A 19,106-nucleotide genomic window follows, 5' to 3' on the forward strand; every position below is an offset into this window, starting at 1 on the left:
TTCCTAGCAAAATCCCAGAAGCTAAGGATTTGAAGCAAAAATTACTGAGCTAAACTTCTGGTTTGTTAGGGATGCAGTTCTTTGCTCCATAATATGTTGTCAGAACCCAATTTCTTGAAGCCTGATTATGCACCTGTAGTGAGTAATGTAAAGTCCTGTCAGCTTTATACTCTGTGAATCACTGATCCCTATAGACCACAAAAGCAAGTCAAGGATCTGTAGCAGGGCAAATTCCACGTTTAACTGCTGAAGTTGGTGATGACAAGGGTTGTGAGACCAAGCAAATTTTCTTTAATAGGAGTCATTGAAGATGTTACTTCAGGGAACATGGCAGGTGTTGAAACCAAAGAGACTCATTTTTAGTGCTAATTATAGTGCTGCTGGTAAATGGGAGGGAAGGATTTTGGAAATGTTGCTGTGATTGGGGCCAGATGTAGCATTGAACCAACCAGCTGAGCTCAGTTCCTGGCATTAACTCCCATGTGGGTATCTCCCTGCAGAACCAGGGCAGCATGGATGCCATGAACATGGACACCGTGTGCAGGCTCTATGAAGTGGGCCGGCAGCGGCTGGCAGAAGATGAGGAGGATGAAGAAGAAGATCAGGTGAGAAACATAACAGTGATCTGAGTGTTCTAGAGTAGCTGTTAGCCCTCTACATGTGTTCATTTATTACCCAGAAAGTACAGAGGCCTCATTTGGCCTCACCTAATCTGAACTAGATCACTTTACTGTCAGTGTAAACTGAGACTGTCTGGTGCAGAACCTGTGTGAACAGTAACTTTGTGCACTCTAAACTAACACACTATAAACTAAATAATAGTTCATTTATTAATTTCCTTAAGTATTCAGTCTTGATCAGAAGCTTTGCTTTCTGTTCTGCTTTTTTTTCTCCCTTTTTTTAAAGTATTTCAATCCCCAATATAGACAGTAGTGCTGGAGGCTTTCCTTTTTCTCAATTCTAATTCTCACATTTGGACATAATTTATCACTAATTTCTGAAAGAGACACAGGTTGTGACTAATGCAGTGAAACTGCATAGTAGTTCTACACAGGTTTAAAGAATTTTGAAGGTTGAAAATGTTTAAAGAATTTTGAAGAGGGCTGTAGGTTTGCACTGGGATATGTTGGTTTTCCTTTTCTGATCAGCTGTTTCACCTCTGGCAACTTGACAGAAGAGCTCAGAACTGCAGTAAGTGCTCCTCAGGGTGCAGCTGGTAGAATACACAGTAGCACAGAATGCTTACTACAGTAAAGGGAGAATTAAAATTCCACAGAATCAGTTTGTAACTTTGTGGGTGTCAGGTGTTTTGGGGTTTTCTTGGACAGGCAAAATCCTTATGCTTCAATTCCCTAAAGACTTAAAATGCATTATTCTTTGCTCTTTGGTGTCTGCATTCTAGTAAATCATACATTTGTATCTCCTGTGAGAAAAGCTGACTTCACCTTTTTCCAAAGAATGCCAGAAGGTGAAGTTGATACTTTGGTGGGGTTTTTCCCACTGTTTGGAAAGCTGGATTTGTGCTACTTTTTCTATCTCTGAATCTTCCTGTTGTTAGGTTAGAACTTGTACTTTCTAGTTCAGGAGGCTTGAGAGCAGGTCTCAGGAAAGAGTAATTTTGCAGTGAGTAATTGTTATTATGATTTCCCTGTAATTCTGAAGATAAAGCAGTAGTTCTGCTTTGGCTGTGAAGTGTGCTGTCCTGGCCACTGAGTGTGCTACAAGTTTCCAGCTGAAGTCTTGGCATTCTTTTGAAATCTTTGGTCACTGTTTCTATGCCTAGATTGAATAGATTAGAAGAATAGAATTTCTTGGGAAGCAATCAAGAGGGAGGAAAGATTATTGCTCCCTCCTTCCTTTCTGCATTCTAGCCTTCCAGTGCTTGCCCTGGGCAATATTTACTATTTCTATCTCCACTTCCACTGTTTTTGTTCACTTTCACTATATTTTAGTATACATATTTTCTTTATAAAATCTCCAAGAATAGTTTGTAGCAGAAATGGGTCTTGCATTGTGCAATGATTAACTAGCAGCTGTCAGGGCACTGCTTTACAAAATGACTAAGTGTTGACTTAAGGGAGATTTGTGTTTGTGCAAGGCAGTCAATGGTTCCAGGCTGTAACACCAGGTACCTAGCAGAGATAAGGGATCTGCCATCCATCAGATGTGACTGGGGACACTTTCTGTCTTACAAATAGAGGTGGCCCCAGGCAGAATCTAAGTGTGCTGAAAGCTTTCCTGTGAAGCTGATGGAGTGTTCAAACAAGGCTGCTCCTGGATTGATTTGCAGGCTAAGAGTGATTAGTTGGTATTGCATAACTGCTGCTTTTTGTGGTCTCTGTTTCTGGGATCTGTATATGTTTCCTCGACAGCAACTTTTAGGGATTGTTACAACCAAGTTTCTTTAGTAGGAGAGTTTGGGTTTTAATAAAAGCAACACTTATGAACCCAAATTCAATTCAATGTACAATTTAGCCAAACATAAACTAAGCCCCTTGCTCTTTTTCCCCACAGATGTTCTGTGCTTTCTCTTCATGTTTATTTTTGTCTTAGGTTTAAGAAATACAGCTTTTGTCTCTGTAGAAACATCCAGCATTGAGCTAGAATGAATAAAGGTTTTCCTGAATAAAGACAGAATCTCTTTGGTACACTTGTCTGTTGAGAGGTTCCCTGTTGGAAGGATTTTTGTTTGTGTGCATTTCCATATCCTCACACATATGTAAGTGTTTAGTATTTGCCTAGTTAGTTTCTGTGATTTAGCTTCTGAAAAATTTGGTATAACATTTCAAACTTGTTGGAACTTCTCACAGATACTCTAAAACCCTTTCTGGCTGAAAGAAGATGCTTTCTTGATCTTCCATGAAAGTGGTGGTGGGGGGAAATGCATATGAATCAACATGATTCTGGTGTCTTTTTAGTTAAGGTTTGTGAAGCAGAAACTAATCTGTTTGACCCCTACCTCCTCACACCTTGACTTGATGTGTATTTGGGTTTTTATATCTGACCTACATGGGTCCATGGATACCTTTTTGGGCCTATACAGAAGATACAAAATGATGAGTACTCAGTACAGAAAATATAAAATAATGAGTACTCAAATAGAAGGGTGGCTGATAGGCAAGTCTTGCTCAGAAGTCATGTGATGCACAATGAAATGACTGTAAAATCTGTGCTAAGAGATAAGAACTGTGGAGAAAAATATCTGCCTGACTTTTTTTTTTTATCTTAAATTTTGATGCCTCACAACGTCAGCTCTGACAAATGTCAGCTGATGGCTCCATGACAGCTTTTTAAAAAAGCAAAGACTGAGAATCTGTAAAATGAATCTAGCAGAGATGTTTGGTCTACAGATATATTTCAGTTCCTTCTGTAATTTAAGGAAGAAAACATCTATGCTATTCCTCCTATCTCAAACTAACCTTGTACCCTCAACTGATCTGCTACATAAATTGCCCTCAAATTAAATGCTGGGGCTGACTCAGTGGCTTGAGCATGGGACTGCTGCAGTGAATGTTTGTGGTTTGTTTGAAATGCTTGAGGACAGCAGCAGTGTGGCCTGGTTCCTCCCTGCTGCTGTAGCAGCCTGTGCAGTGGGATCCCTGGGAGGCTGTCTGTGCCTGGGAATGGCCAGAGCTGTCAAGCCTTGTTAAACAGAACAAATGCCAGTGAATGTTGATGCTCTGTGGTCTGTACTTACTATGCACTGAGGGAAAGTGAGGGTGTAACATGCTTAACAAGAGTCTGTTTGCAAGCTCTTTGGTTGGGTGGTTTACTCCAAAAATACCAGTGTTACTGCCTTGACCTTCCATGAGATTTGTGAATTATTTCACTGCTGGGTGAGTATCCAAATGTGTCCATCAATAACCAGAAGTCTTACACATAAGTATGTGTAAAACTGTGTTCAGCATACAGAGAAATAGGTAAGGTTTCCTATTTTTCAGTCTGGCTGTAGGATCTTCCTCTTTTTCCTCCTGTATTTGCCAGTGTTCTGATATACTCCTTCAGTTAGATTTAGTGAAAAAAGTTGGGGGTCTGAGCTACTGGTACAGATCTTGGACCATCTTTTAGTTGTTAGCTTGCTTTATTCTTACTTATTTCTCTTTCTTGGCTGATTAGTATCCTGTTTCCCTTGTTAATCTACTGTCTTCTATAGTGAGTCAGATGAGGAATTTCATAGGAAATGGCACATGGCAGCTACCATGGGCTAGAAAAAGAGACTTCAGAAATATTACGTGCTCAGAAAAGCTGAAGCCAAGGGAGAGTAGACTCAAAACTGTGAAACTGAAGTCTGGATGAGGTGGTCTTCTGAGTGGGTTTTAGGATTTTCAGTTTCAGGATTTTCATTTTTACTTCCCTGTTTTAGCTTTTCTTTCCATATTACTTGTTTAAGGCCTGTTTTTCTCTCTGTGGTACATGTGGGTGATGTTGCATCTCTAAGGCTCTAGTAGTGTCCTCAGTTATTGTCATGTTCAGAGGGATTTATGGCTTCAGTAGCACATTGCTTCACCTAGCTGTCCCTGTCCTATAAAGTGTTCTACTTCTTTTGCCAGACCTGAAGAACTGTTAATTATCCTGCAGTGCTTCTGGGCTATCCAAATGGTTGATGGTAGGTGTGTAATTTGTCTTTTTGCATTGGTTTAGAAAATTCCAGGTGATGGGAAATAAGCTTTGTTGATAAGGCAATAAAGACTCAAAAAACAATCACTATTCTAACATATAGTTTAGCCAGGGTGGAGAATGTTTTCCTCAGCTTTCTATGTCTTTCTGTGTCTATGTGATCCCAGGTTCTACTTTTATTTTAGGGTTCTCCCCCTGTGTGCCTGCAACAGTAATTGCAACAGCAATTCCACTGTCCCTTATTGCTGTTGTTTGATATAGTTGGTTTGTTTTTTTCATGTGAATACTTACTTGCTGGGGAAAGACCCCTCCAAACCTTAATCCATATTGGCACAGATATTTGGGAATCATCAGACCATGGTGGTGCTTTGCCACTATAAGATGACTAGAATGATTTTTGTCACCGGGGACCCTAAAGTTAGGGTTTGTTTTAGGAGCTGTTCCTGTAGTATTTGAAGGTACAGCTTGATTTTGGATCTTAGTCAGGAATAAAATGGTTTACAGAATAATAGCTGTGAATGGGTGTTTCCAGACAAATGTCTTAAATTATAATAAATATGTGTCTATTGCACACCTTCATAGAAATCTTTGAGGTTAGTTGCAGCTGGGAAGGCTGAGTAAAGAGTGGTTTCTATCAAAGACCTTTTTATATAACAGACACATCTTTTGAGCAGGCATCCTCCAAAACTGATATTTAAAAGAACAGTGCCTGTACTTTTTACCACATTTTTAGATAGTAGCAAATAACTGTGACTACTTTAGACTATTCTATTGTTTCAGAATCTATTTTCAGTAGCTCTCAGGCAGTGCAAACTGAGGAATTTCTTGGAAAGAGATAAGTATTTGGAGTTTCCAGAAGGGCAGACTTAGTATTATGGTGTAAAACAGCTTCAGCAGAGATCAAAACATATTCTGCCTGTTCAGTGACATAAATCAAAGATTTCCTTCCTCTTGCCTAACACATCTTTCTAGAATTCCCACAGTAGCTGGGATCCAAGTAAATAAAAGCTGCCTCAGCTGCCATGAGAAATGTCAGTCAGAGGCTTGAGAAAATAAAGGAAAATCTTGTCCATAGAGGGGGAGTTCATTTACCTGCCAAATTCTTAAATTCCTTTATGCAGTATTGTTCTTTGTCATGGAATTAAAGAAATTAATTTATTTTTGTAAGTGAGAGTGTGAGATCAGTGAGAGAAAGGAAAAGAAGCATATTGAGAAATTGTGCCCTGTTCTGTACTCCTTACATTACCTCTGAGCCCTGCAGCACAGACAATATAATAAGTCACCTTAGAACCCCTTTATCCCAAGCATTAAGGGAGTTACCAGCTGTGAAATGGTGGCTTGCAGGTGTCTCAGAGGGCAGTGGCTGGAGCCAGGTTGATTATCATCAGCTGCAGACAGTTAGATGGAAATGGAAACATTTAATAGGCAAAACCTGAGTTTGCTCAAAAGAGCCCATCTGAACCTCCTGATCCATGTGAGCCCCATTCCCTTAAAGCTTTTGTTTGTCTGTATCATGGATGGTTTGTGATTCATCACAGGTAAGTGGTCATTGTTAGACAAGCTAAACCTACTTACACAGTCTAAGAGATTAACTGCTTTTTATTTCTTCACTCCATGTTTTGCCTCTGTGACATTCTGTACGCTGTGTGCTGTTTCCTGTTTTAAATCTGCATATACCCACACCTGCATAGCAGCCTATGGTAAGATTCCTTGCTTGTTACATATGGCAACTTCTGCACCTTCCCAGGCTTCTACATTTTTAGCTCTGTGACTAATGGCTAAGAAGAAGTAGAAATTCTAACCCTGAAGTAGCCAAGAAGGTAAAAGTAGGTGCAGCCCTGTAGTGTGAAGGAGATGAATTCTTGGAATTGATTTCCTGGTAGATAACAGGAATTTAGGGGTTTGCTAGCTGAGGGGGAGGATGGACAGGTAATCCAGGAGATGAAAATCTTTACATGCTTCACCAGGGAGTCTGTTGGCTACATTTAAGCTTTTTCCACTACTCATTGTCTGGGAGTGTTAAGAAGTGGCTGGGGGGAGGGAATTGGATAGAAACTGTTAAGTGACTGAAATGCAGACATTGTCACTCTTGGGAATTGCATTGCAAAGGCCCAGGAAGTACCAACATTGTACTCAGCAAGGAGGACAATTGTCAGAAGATATGACAAGAGGATTGTCTGTGGAGAAAGATAAATTACTAGAACAAGGAGAAGCTTACTCATCTGGGTGAAACATTCTTCAATACACTTGTATTTGAACAATGATCATATGTCCTTTTTTATGAAAGCAAAGCCCCTTCCCAAGCTTGGCAATAGGGAGTAATTAAAATAATACTGATTATCTGGAAGGCATCAGATTGCTGAAATTACAAGTTTGCTCTAGGAGAAACTTGAGGAAGGAGGGTGAAGTAAACCAGTAGGCTGTTTCTTGCAAAAATTCTTTCCAAATAAATTAACCAAAATAATGGGACTATGGGAAAATTAATTTATTTAAAAAGAAAACAAACCTAGATGAAATAAACAACTGCTAGAAGCAGATATTACCAGCAGATAATTTGACTTGTCTAAAAGTAGCCAGAAGTGAATTAAATATGAGCTGAAACATTTGAAGTAGTGGGAAGAGCTTTACTAACATTGATTAGTTGTTCTGCAGATAGCAAAAAGATAGGTGAAAATAAGAATAGTTAGAGTAATACCATCTAGCATGATTCAAACTGAGAGGTGCAATAAAGATTGTGTTTTCAGAGGGAGGGAGTGTTGCTGGAAAGCAGCTGGAGGTGAGAGGTGCTGATGGGAGGAGAGGAAAAGTCAATGAGGTGCGAGACAAACAGATGAAGCTTTTTATAACAGCTGAAACCATGTAAAATAAGCAAAAAATCAGTAACCTGTAGATCTCAAGACGGAATCAAAATTTCAAACCCAAATATCAACAATTGAAAAAGACCTGTGAGATCTTCTTGTAGCACCTAAATGCCAGCCTAATGTAAATTTGAGAGATTGTGTAATCTGCAGTGGAGAAGTCTCAAATTCTGGTCACGTGATCATAAACTTTAGGATTCAGGAAATGTGAGAAAGCTCTATAAAAATGTCTCGAGAGAACTTGAAAGCAGGCTGGTGTATTTTTATATACTGCAGATCTGCAGTGCTGTAAGTCGTACTTCCTGGAAGCACTTTGTACATAAACTAATTTAATGTTAGAATACATTACAGAAATATATTAAAATCAAAAAGTTAAAGTTCTGCTTAGCTAACATGTATTTTGCATCAGTTTGAATAAGTGAAATGCTGGAGTTTTCCTGAGCCTTTGAATGACTTTTGAGAGATAAACACCAGTATGTCAAGTATCAATAAGATTTGCTACTCAAAAAAGAGAAATTTGTGAATTTTGTGTATGCAAGATGATTGGTAAAGGGGAATGGTAAGAAAGTTGATGATGATGACGAAAGCTTATGAAGTGCATGCCAACAAGCATCAAAGAACAATATGGCAGAAAGCACATAATGCTTGAACAAGTGTAAAGGGTATTTACTAAGCTCTGAAAGGGCTGTAAAAACTGGTAATATGAAAAATGAGGTCAAGTAGCTTTTTTTTATTCCTGTGCAGCCAGCCCAGTATCTGCCATTCCATTAGGGGATGTTGTTTAGTTTTTTTCTTTGGGAATTATAAATGGTAAATTAATTGAACCAAATCTACTTGGCTTTCTGGAAGCAAACCAGTAATTTGCTTTGAGATGGTCTTGAGATAGCTCTTTGCTGTGTAATCAACTTTTCTGATTCTGTAAGTTTATGTCCAGGTTTTCTTGTACTATTACATCTCTGTAAATGTTTCCTACACAAACCTGGATATGGTTTGGAATAGCTGTCTTGTCTTTCCTTGTGACATGGCACAAAGTTTTTTTTCTCTGCTCTTACTCAGAGTGTTTGAGTCCCTGGGGAAGGTGTGCCATTCTCTTTGTGTAGGGATCCCTTACATGAGACAGTTGTGGTGTCTCATGAGGATCCATCCTGAGTCCTCGTGAACAGCCTGGATATCACTTACATGTGGTGGTGTTAGACTGCACTGGCACTCCCTCAGCCCTTTCTCAGCTGTGTCCTAGGGCCTGGGTTTGGAGCAGAAGCTCTGGTGCTTTGTTGGGAGAGCTGAGCTCTGCCCGGACTCTGCATGGAGCCGTCTGCTCCAGCTGGGAATGCTGCACTGGCCCTGCAGAGCTGCTGCTTGGCTGAGGAGCTGAGACAGAATTATTGCCTATGGCTTAGCAGAAGCTTCACAGTGTCCAAGTGGTGTTTGGGTTCTTTAGAGCGTGGCAACGTACAGGTTTCCTCCTCACTGATGAAGATGCTCCTCAAGCCCTGTGAGGTGTCACCCCTCCAGCTCTGTAAGGATGTCACTGTGTGTCACACTCATGTGCACAGGTGACTTCTTGGAGCATGAGTTACACACTGTTTTCTGTTTTATCAAGGACAGGTATAATTCTCATCTCATCTTAATATTTTTAGGTGGTTTTTAAATGAATGTGGCCTGGCCCTAATCACCAACTTCAGATTAAGTAATTTAAATGGTAAAAGTGGAAACATTTCATTTTTTCTGTTTGTATTTTCACAAATTATTTTTTCTTCACTGGTTGATATAACCCTTCAAAGTTAATTTGCAGCTAAATATACACACTTTCTGTGTAATTTGGTTCTTACTCTTATGACCCAGAAGGGATTGTTAAGTCTATACAAGTGTACTTAATTTCATCCTGTATTTGAAGGGTGGCATTGGTATAAGGGCCTTGCCTTAAGCTTGAATTTGAATGTTGATGAAACAGTAATTCAGCTTACAAGAAATATGTTATATATGAACCATAGTCAAATTTAGTAGTTTTGACATTTTGAATCCTTGTGGACTAGATATTTAGGAAAAAATACTTTCAGAAATTCACATATGTAGAAATACAGAGGGGACCTAACTCATTTCAGAATCCTTTAAGTTTTACCTACATGGACTCCAAATGGATCTTGTCGACAACATACTTGTTTTTCCTAATATCTACACGTGTGTCTCTGTCTCCAGATACTGAGAAACTTGGTTTAATAGTTCCAAGATTTTGGAATAAATTGGTATCTCTTTTCTGCTTCAGAGTTGTTTAGACACTGGAAAAGGAAAATAAACTCTCCTGCCTTTTCAGTTTTTAATCAGCTTTTCAATTCTGAATAGAGTAATAAAATTTAAGACATTGGTCTCTGTGCAGATACTGCTTAGAGCAAAAAGAAATACAAATTATTAATGCAAAGCTTTTATACTCAATTCAGTATGTGTTATGGGAAATGATACCCAGTATGGCACTGCATAAAACTTAACTGCAGGTAGGATGTTTCCTCTCCCAGTGTGTATACAATTAAGTCTGTTTATCTGAGGACTCATTAACTCAAGTAAGTTGTAATATCTTAAAATAAGCACAGACTTTAAAAGAGGTTGGTTTTAATTTTATATTTAATATAAACTCTTTCAGAAAGGAAACTGTATGTAGCAAACCATTGCTTTTGTGCTTTAATCTGCATTTAAGAACATGGCACTTCTGGTCAGCAGTGAAGACTTGGCTGCCTTTTGCAAGTGAAGAAACAATACAATTTACTTTTGCCTGTGACAGATGTTGGATTTGTGTGGGTGTGGTGGTTTTTTTATAGCACTGACTGAAGCAAAAGTAGGTTGGGGAGATGACAGTAAAGGACTTTCCTCTGTCCCTTTGGATCTGAAAATGCAGCAGTCTAAACAGTGGGAGTGTGGTGAGCTTGAGGACCGAAGGAACCCTTGAAGTGGCTTGTTAGATATCGATCTTAATTGCTTCCTAATTTTGCAAAATGTGTCACCTCCCAAAACAAAGAGGCAATTAGGACTGAATGAGCTGAGAGCATTCTGTTAGAGAAACAGGCTGTGGCTGAGGAGAAGTGCAGGTGGATTGAAGCTTTTCTTTCAGCCCTGGAACGCTCTGGAGCTTGGCTTGTGATGGCAGTTTGTCTGGGAGAAGGGTGGAACTGTTACAGCTCCTTCCCACTCAGTCTCATCCACTACACACAGATTTCTGGATTTTGCCTGTACAATGAGGAATTCAGTTGCTTTACTGAAGGCAAATTCTGATTTGATAAAGATCTTGATCCACAGGTAAATACCAAAGATGTGGCTCCTGAGCTGCCTTAAACAGTTCTGTCATCTGAAGCTGAGTGATTCAGGGATTGGCTTAGGCTAAAAGTATTTTTCCCTACATTTTATACCTCATCTAAATGGCAGTGACAGAGACTGATGGTGCATGTGGTTTGGTGTCAAATGGAGCTTTTGGTCCTGCTGAAACTTAATGCAGTTTGCACAAGACTAGCAACAAAGCCATGGATTAACAGGTCTTCCTGCATGTCCTTCTCAAGGGTGCATTGTGGTGCCATGTGTTGGTGGCCAGTCCTGGAGAGGAGGTTGAGCCAATGGTACCTTCTTTGCACCAGCATTTTGCAGTTGAGATTTTGCAGGCCTGCAGGTGATCTGGCATGTGTGATATTCTGAAGCTTTGGTGAGAGTGCTTAGATGGGTGATGGGAGAGTGTTTATATTGTCTGATGGCTGGATGTGGGAAGAAATGAAAATGATAGGTTTTCTTTAGTTACTGGTATTCCATTTTACATTTATCTTAATGTCTGCAATGGACTGTTTTTGCTGTCTTTATAGGAGGAAGAGGAGCAAGAAGAAGAAGATGATGATGAAGATGATGATGACACAGATGACCTTGATGAACTAGATACAGACCAGCTGCTGGAGGCTGAGCTGGAGGAGGATGAGAACAATGAGAATGCTGGTGAGGATGGAGAAAATGACTTTTCTCCCTCCGATGATGAGGAGATTGCCAACCTCCTGGAAGAGGGAGATGAGGGAGAAGATGAAGATTCTGATGCTGATGAGGAAGTTGAGCTGATTCTTGGAGATAGTAAGTGTGTGGCCACCTGCTTAAGGTCCTGACAAAGAGGTAACATCTAAATTTCCCCTGAAGTGACTTAACTGACTTGTCCCTGGCTGGTATGAGTGACAGGCCATCATCACCTTGTTCACTTGGAGCTTCTCTTAGTAATCTGCTGGTAAAAACAGCTCTTATGTGAGAGACCAACTGTGCATTCTGGAAAAGGAGGTATCTGCTTTCTTCAGATGCTCCCAGGTGTGTGTGTATGTGTGAGAACTCTGTGTGAAGAAGCTTTGTATGATTGCTTGCCTGTCCTCCCTTCAAGGGAAAACATGTTTAACTCTTACCTCACCTGTCCTCTCTGCCTCTTGTGAGCCTATAAGGACAGAGAAGCAGTTGTGATCCTTGGTGCTGTTCTTTCTCTTTTGTAATTGCTTAAAGTGCAAAGCCAACATGACATTTCTGACTTCATTTCCTTTATTACACTGTTCTGAAGCTAACATAACTTTTGGGATACAATTTAAATTGTTCTCTTTTTTGGGTGTTCTGCAAATACAGTGATTTGAAAATACCAAGTGTGTGTGTATGTGTGCATAGAAAGGTCTGAACTTTTTATGTAGCAATAATGTTTGGAAAAATGCTTCACGAGAAAGAAGGTGAGTAGGATAGCATGAGGCTTGGGATTTGTGACATTACATTCTGTTCCCTCTTTTGCAGCACAATTTTTGAGTATGTGCAGCCAAACCACTTAGTTATTTTTAATTTTCAAGCTGTAAAAATGGACATAATGAACATAATATAGTTACCTTAAGTTAAAAGGTTGGTAAGGATGAGTAATTACAGTGTGCAAGGTGTTTGAAGTCCTGCAGTGATAGATTGACTCCCATCTCAGCTCTCACATCAATCTTCCCTGGCAGTGAGCTGGAGGATGAAGCATGCCAGGCCCCTCTGGGGCAGTGATGTGGCTGGCAGGCTCATCCATGTCTTCTGTGGCAATGTAGCTCAGTCATTTTTAAGGACATGGCCACGTGAGGTTGCCAGAGTTATTCTGTGGGGTCACTCTGCTGTTCTCTAGAAGGAAATAGGTTTGTACTGTAGGGCCATATAAGATATTTGCACAGCTCAGTCATTAATGGCATCTTGCAGTGCAACATTCTGGGGTTACAGGGAACCTCTGTGTCCTAGTAGTGGACAGGATCTTTGTGACACAACTCCACTTGTTTTTCCTCAGGGAATGCAGAGCCAAAAGCTCTTCAGTGAGCACCTGGGGTGCTGTACCTTGAATTGTCCAAGGGGCAGCATGGCCAGGATGTTCAGGCCATTTCAATAACTCTTCCTGGAACAAACCAGGGGCTACTTGACAGAAATTTCAGGCATGCTCTGCAGAGCACTATTATGAAGTGGCCACATCTGTACCTCATTTGTAGATAGAGCTACTTGAGCAGACCTTGGATCTGTATGGCTGTGGAGCTGCAGCCAGCCCATCCTGTGGCTGTTAGGTTGCTTAGCAGCAATTTCAGGAACTCAGAGCAGGAAGTGCAGCTCTGCCAGGCTCAAGTGTGCATGGCCCTTGATGGGTTTGATGAGTGGGGTTCTGTGGCAGCTTTTCTGTGACTTCATCTGACTTCTTTTCCCACCCAGCAAAGAGCAGTTAAAATTTTCCTTTGCTTATGCTTGTTCCAGAATTAAAAGTTGGAATGGCACTGCCAGTATAGAGAGTACTGGCATGGGGTGCATTTAGAGTGTTCCCTGCTGCAGATTCTTGCTGTATTGTGGTGAACCTCCATAACATACAGTGAGTGTTGCCAAAGCAAAATAATTCAGAGAACAATTGAAATAGGGAAGTGAGTGGCATTGGTATCTTGAGCTTTAGAAGAGGTTCTAATTCCTTTTTTAAAATAATCCATGGAGAACCTGAATTGTCTTCCTCCCCCTTTGTTACCACCTTGGGGACATTAGATCTGTTTGTCAAAGCAGTTCATGCATTGTGCAGGTCTTTAAAGAGCTTCTTCCTGGGCCAGGTGGGTGTAATTTTTGAAATGCATATGTGACATAGGATGGAAGAAATATATAGAATTCTCACCAGCAGCCTGACTGACTCTTGATTCTGATTCCTCTCTTCTTCCATAATCCAAAATGGCAACTTCCAGGCAGGTCTGTGCAAACTAATTATGCCAAGCAGTTAACTGCAGTCAGGCTTACTTACAGAGCTTAGAACTGGAAGGTTGTGTAGTGAACTGGGGAATAGTGAGGAGATCCTTTCTCAAAGCTTTCCTCTGAGTTAAAAAAAACCCAAACCAGCAAACCGCCCCCCCCCCCCCCCGCCCCCAAACTCCAACTTTCTCAGCTTTTCTTCTCCAGAGTTTCTGGATTTTTATCTTGCTTGTGCTTCTTTCCTTCTTACTGTGTAAGTGTAGCTGCTGCAGCACTGGCTGGTGTTTTCTAACTCCCCAATGTAGCTGTGGTGTTTCTGGGAGCACTGATGGCCCCTCAGCTTAGGCTCAGTCTGATGGATGGTGAGATGGAGCATCCCTTGCTGATCACAGTGGAAAGGCAGCTGGCTGATCTTTAGGGAGGAGGGTTGGGGGAAGGGGTTTGTGCCCTCTCTGCTTGCCTGTGACTTTTTTCCCCTAAGGATAGCATCTGAGAAGGGGTGAACCCCTTCCAGAAGGTCTTTCTATCTTAACAGGCATTTAGAGATCCACTATTTCTGAGATGGCTAAGTGGAAGTCTTGGTGTCTTTTTTTTTTTTTTTCTTTTCTTTTTAACTATTTTTAACACCCAGTTATCTGCTGCATCCAATGAATTCACATAAGAAAAAAGAGCCAACATCACCTCTAAGGTAAGGCAGGAGCCCTCTTGCTGCCAGAGCTGCTACCACTTCCCTCTTGGACAACTGAGGGAGGAGAGATCTTGTGTTTGAAGATAAAAAGCAAGTGTGTGTATGTGTGTGTGACTGCTTCTGGTAAATCCCTTCATGCCTTCATTCTGTACCACAATGAAGAAAAGCAGGAAAAGCACAATTTGCAGGTCACCTTTAGGAAGTGACCTGTAGTTAAATTCATTACAGAAACCTCTGAGATACTAGAGGAAGGTTCTAGTTGGGAGTGTGTGGATTGCTTCCACCTTAGTGGGGTCCAGCTTACTCCATAAGGAATTACCTTGTTCACATCATACAGGGGCCAGGCTGGTGGGGCCATCCAGCTGTGAGGAACGACTGCCACATCTGTCCAGCCCCTGGTGTGAAGAGCTGTTGCCCTTTCTTGTGCACAGGAAGTTGTGCAGGCAGCTCTGCTGGTGTCCTCCCTACCTTGTGGGGGGAAAACCTGCCAGCTGATAGGAACTGCACTTGCTAAAGCTGCTCTCCTTGAGCCTCTGTTGTAAGCAGGGAAGGAAGGCTCTGGTGCAGATTTCCTGGCTGCATTTGAGCAGTTTGGAGCACTGATGGTGCCGGGCAGGGGTGACCCTCTCCCGTGTCACAAACCCAGCATAACCCACGTGTCTCTTTTGCAGCCGACAGCTCCGATAACTCAGACCTGGAGGACGACATCATCCTGTCCCTGAACGAGTGAGGAGCGGCTGGGGCGGGGTGTGGGCAGGAGGAGATGCTCCATTCCCACAGGAGAGACCAGAGACCAAATTGGAAAGCGACTGAGCACCCCAGCCCTGCTTTTCTGGAGAGCCTGAGGGTCTCCTGCCGATCCGCTCTGTTGGTTTGAGTCAGTTCGAGGCTCGGGGCTAAGTCTCAATAAAGAGACCTGGGGCTAGGCCTCATTTCTCTCTGCCTTTTTTTTTTTAATTTTTCATTTTAGGCTGAGATGACTCTTCAAGGAAACTTCTGAAGATATTTCACAATATATTTTCTTTGTATAAAGTTCTTTCCTAAAGAACAGAAATAGTTTTATAAAAAAAAAAAAAAAAAGAAAAAAAAAAGGCAAGTGTTCTAGTAAAGAGGGGAGACCTTTGTATTCCTGTAGTACCTTGTACCATGGGGTAGGTTTGGGGAGAAAAATTGTTTAAAATTAAAAGAAAATTTATGCAACTACTAAGTGAAATAAGAGGATCATGGTTTCTAATATCATTGAGGAGTGAGAATATTTTTATTTTAAATATGATTTTATTTTTAAAAAAGAAGATCTACAGGTGTTATACCTGCTAATGCACCAGTGTGTTCCAGATGCTTTTGTCCTCCAGGGAAGAGCTCCTGGGGTGTTTGCCAATGCCAATTTGTGCTGTGGTACCAGCTATAGTGGGAGGCTGAAATCCTGGCTGGGCCTAGTCAGAGCCTGGTATTCCTGAAGACATGGGAATCTGAGATTGAAGTTTGGGCCCTTTTTCTCCCCTCTGCCCTTTGTGGTTCAAGTTTTTTAATCTTTCTTTCTTTCTTTCTTCGTTTTTTTCTTTTTTTTTTCCCTCTTGCCCTCTGTGTGGAAACTGCAAATTGAAGGCCTTTTTCTTTAATGTAAAGTGTATTTATTAAAAAATTAAATACAAATCCTGTCTGTGTCTATGGCTGTGAATTGTAGCCATGCAAAAGAAGTGCTCCATGTGCCTGCAGGGCTTGGCTGAGAGCAGTCAGGTGTAGCTGGAACCTCTCTGCAGTAAGGAAAGGCAAAAGAAACATAAAGGAAACACAAAAGGGATGCCACAGCAGCTGTGGGTGCCAGTCTGATCTCTTGGGTTGCCTGACAGCCTGGAATTCTCAGTGCCATGCTCACCACATTGAGTGGGAGCTGGATGATGCCACTGGGGCTGGGCTGTTCTTGTGTGGGGAGGTGCTCTGGAGCATCCACTCTGCAGCTCTTGCAGGGAATTCCACATCTCCCAGGATGTGCCAGGAGCTGGGAGCAGCACCTGCTTCCTCCTGTGCTTTGGCATTGCCCAGGCTGCCCTGTGGCTGTCAGGGCACAGGGAAAATCAGATTGGGGCGTGACAAGAGGCCCTGCCCTCAGAACAGGAGGCAGAAATGGCAGTGGAGTGTTTGAGTTCCCAGAGCAGCACCCACTGCCCAGCTTGGGCCTGTGCTCAGCTGGCAGGGGCATGTGCTCACTGCTTGTCTGGCCAAGGCCGTGGCTGTGCTGTTTATTCCCATCCACTCACCTTTTAACCCTCCCTCTCTCTGTTTTTGCCACTTGCAGAATAGGGTTTGAGGCAGAACAGGGAACTGGAGACTTCTCACTTCTTGACACTACAACCACTTTTCCACCAAGAACTGCTCATTTCAGCTAAGGCTCAAAGTCTTACTGCTTGAACAGGAAGGATATCCTTTTGAACTGAAAGAAGGGATAGCTTTTTTCCCTCCAGCATTGCATCTACTTAATGCACTTACCCTGGGCTGCTTGTTAATAATTAAAAAGAAAGGTTCTGCTGCAACTTGTAATGGATAATTGTACCCTACACAGTCGATAAAGATGAACAAGTGACTACTACAGCATTTAAGACCAGCAATTGGAGCAGCATTCTGATTAAAGGAGGGGATTGAAAGCTGATCTGCCACCCAACAGCTGTGGAAGTAGCCTCTGCTTTATCAGAAACCATCCCACCCAACTTCACCATAGAATACGTGCAGCTCAGGAGGAGGAAAAAAATAAAGCATGTACTCAGCTACTACTTGCAGGGAGATGCAGTGCCAGATGTCCATCTCTTGTTCTGGCATTAAACCCCAGCTGTAATTGACTGCATCTGTTGCTGGTTTGGGCCTGGCTGTTTTGGAGGCATTTGCCAGTTTTGTGAGACAGAACCAAAACACCTGGGCTGGAGCTCCTGTGTGTGCATTTGACTCGAAGGTGAGAGAGATGCTGTGAGTATATGAGCCTCCCTCCCCTCCCACACCTGCCCCAACTGCACTGAACAGAGCCAAAGGAGTGGGTTTGGGCCTTACCCTGTGGGCCTGCAGGTCACCCCCCAAAACTGCTGAAGCAGCCCCCCCACCCCTGTCCTGGGCAGACCTGGCCCTTCTGAAGTTAAATACACACCTGGGGAAGCTGCCTGCACCCCATGCCACTGCCTGAGTTCTGGGGGTCTCAGTGAGGAGTTCTGGGGAAGAGGTGACTGCACCAGCCTGGGTGCAAAGTGGAGTTCAGAACTGGGGACTAACAGGGTTTATTTTGTTTTTGTCAGGTCATAATTCTGCAGCTGCTTGGGATAGGGAGAATTCTCAGCATTTGGAAAATCACCTGCCACCCTGGCATCATGATTTAATCTATTTAAAAGCACGTTGCTTGGAAAGAATCCTATAATCTTCTGGAATACTTACAGCACATGGCTGATGTGCCATACAGTATTTCTTCTATGCAGCCGTCACAGACCCTGGCTTAGAGGGTGGAAGGAGATTTAAAGGTCCTGCCAGCTGGCTAAGACATACTCCTACCTCTGCAGCACAGGGGAGCAGGGAGGTGCTGTTTCCTCCCTTGATTGAGCAGACAGGCCCAGCACAGCCTGAGCCCTCCTGTCAGCGTGCTCCTCTTTGCACAGGACCCTCGAGTACCTGCCTGGCCCACGTGGAGCACTGCAGCGCCCTTCCATGGAGCACAGCCTGAGGCATGCCCTGCCAGCACTGTGGGAGGGAGCAGCACATCCCTGCAGGGCTGGGGTTCAAAAATCTCCCACAGGCCAAGGCTGGCAGAGCAGGGTACAAACCTCACCAAGTGTAGCTGAGGGTAATCACTGAGGCTCCTCAGCAATGCTCAGAGCACCTCCAGGGCTCTCAGCCCTGTCTCAGTAGGAAGGACAGCCAGCAACTGCTGTTCAAGAGGCCTTGTAAGACAGAATGTTTGCTGAATGGGTGCTTAGAATAAAAGATGGGGTACCTCAGGCCAAGCAGGAACACTCTCAGACCAGCCCATCCACCACCTCACACCCTATTCTCCCTTTGAACTTCAGATCACCCGAGGAGCCAGACACCATTACCCTGCCATGATCACCCTACTGCCCCACTGCACTGGGCTGAAAGGCTCCATTCTCCCAAAACCAAACCCCAGCACTGCCTTACCCAGCACCCTCCAGCATCACTGAGGGGCCCAGGCCCCCCACCCCTGCACCTTCTCCCAGCACTGCTGCCCATCCCAGTGCAGGGCCCATCTTTGATGCTGCAAGATCCAGGTGCTGAGTTACCTTGCTGTAACTGCCAACCCTTCTCCAGCCTGCTTCTCTTGGAATCAGCCTGGATGCATCTGTGAAGGGAGGGGATGGTGAACACAGGTCCAGGATGGGGCCTTTGGCCTTGGCACAGGCTATTAAAGCCATGGTGTGGCTCCCTTGCCTGCTGGGGAGCAGGAAAGGCTCAGGTCAGATGGATGCTGCTGCTTCTCTCCCAGGTGTTTTTTCCCTAACTCCCCAACTTCTCCTTTACCACTATTAATTTTGGTAGGAGGGAATTTGTTGCTCTCACATGCTTAAAACCATCAGCCACCTCTCTGGGGAGAGAAATCCCATAATTCAAATCTCACCCAACCTTTGTCTTTTAAACAGCCCTACATTATTTATTTACTTATTTCACAAGGAAAGTGGGAGATGGGGGATTTTGGGCTGTTCCTTGGCTTTGTCAGCAAACAGTTGCAGCTTTTATAA

General features: G+C 42.8%; 1 protein-coding gene across 1 annotated transcript in view; it reads left to right on the top strand.

Annotated features, from left to right (window-relative positions):
• The window catches only part of DCAF1 (DDB1 and CUL4 associated factor 1), a 48,789-nt gene extending 32,746 nt beyond the window's left edge, over positions 1 to 16,043 (top strand). The window contains exons 22-24 of the mRNA XM_036390983.2: positions 501 to 605; positions 11,312 to 11,567; positions 15,051 to 16,043. Coding sequence (XP_036246876.1) covers positions 501 to 605; positions 11,312 to 11,567; positions 15,051 to 15,109 — 420 coding nt within the window. The 3' untranslated portion in view covers positions 15,110 to 16,043. The remainder of the gene's footprint in view (positions 1 to 500; positions 606 to 11,311; positions 11,568 to 15,050) is intronic.
• Positions 16,044 to 19,106: the final 3,063 nt, after the last annotated feature.

The sequence above is a fragment of the Molothrus ater genome, chromosome 11 (genome assembly GCF_012460135.2).
Source record: "Molothrus ater isolate BHLD 08-10-18 breed brown headed cowbird chromosome 11, BPBGC_Mater_1.1, whole genome shotgun sequence".
NCBI lineage: Eukaryota > Metazoa > Chordata > Aves > Passeriformes > Icteridae > Molothrus > Molothrus ater.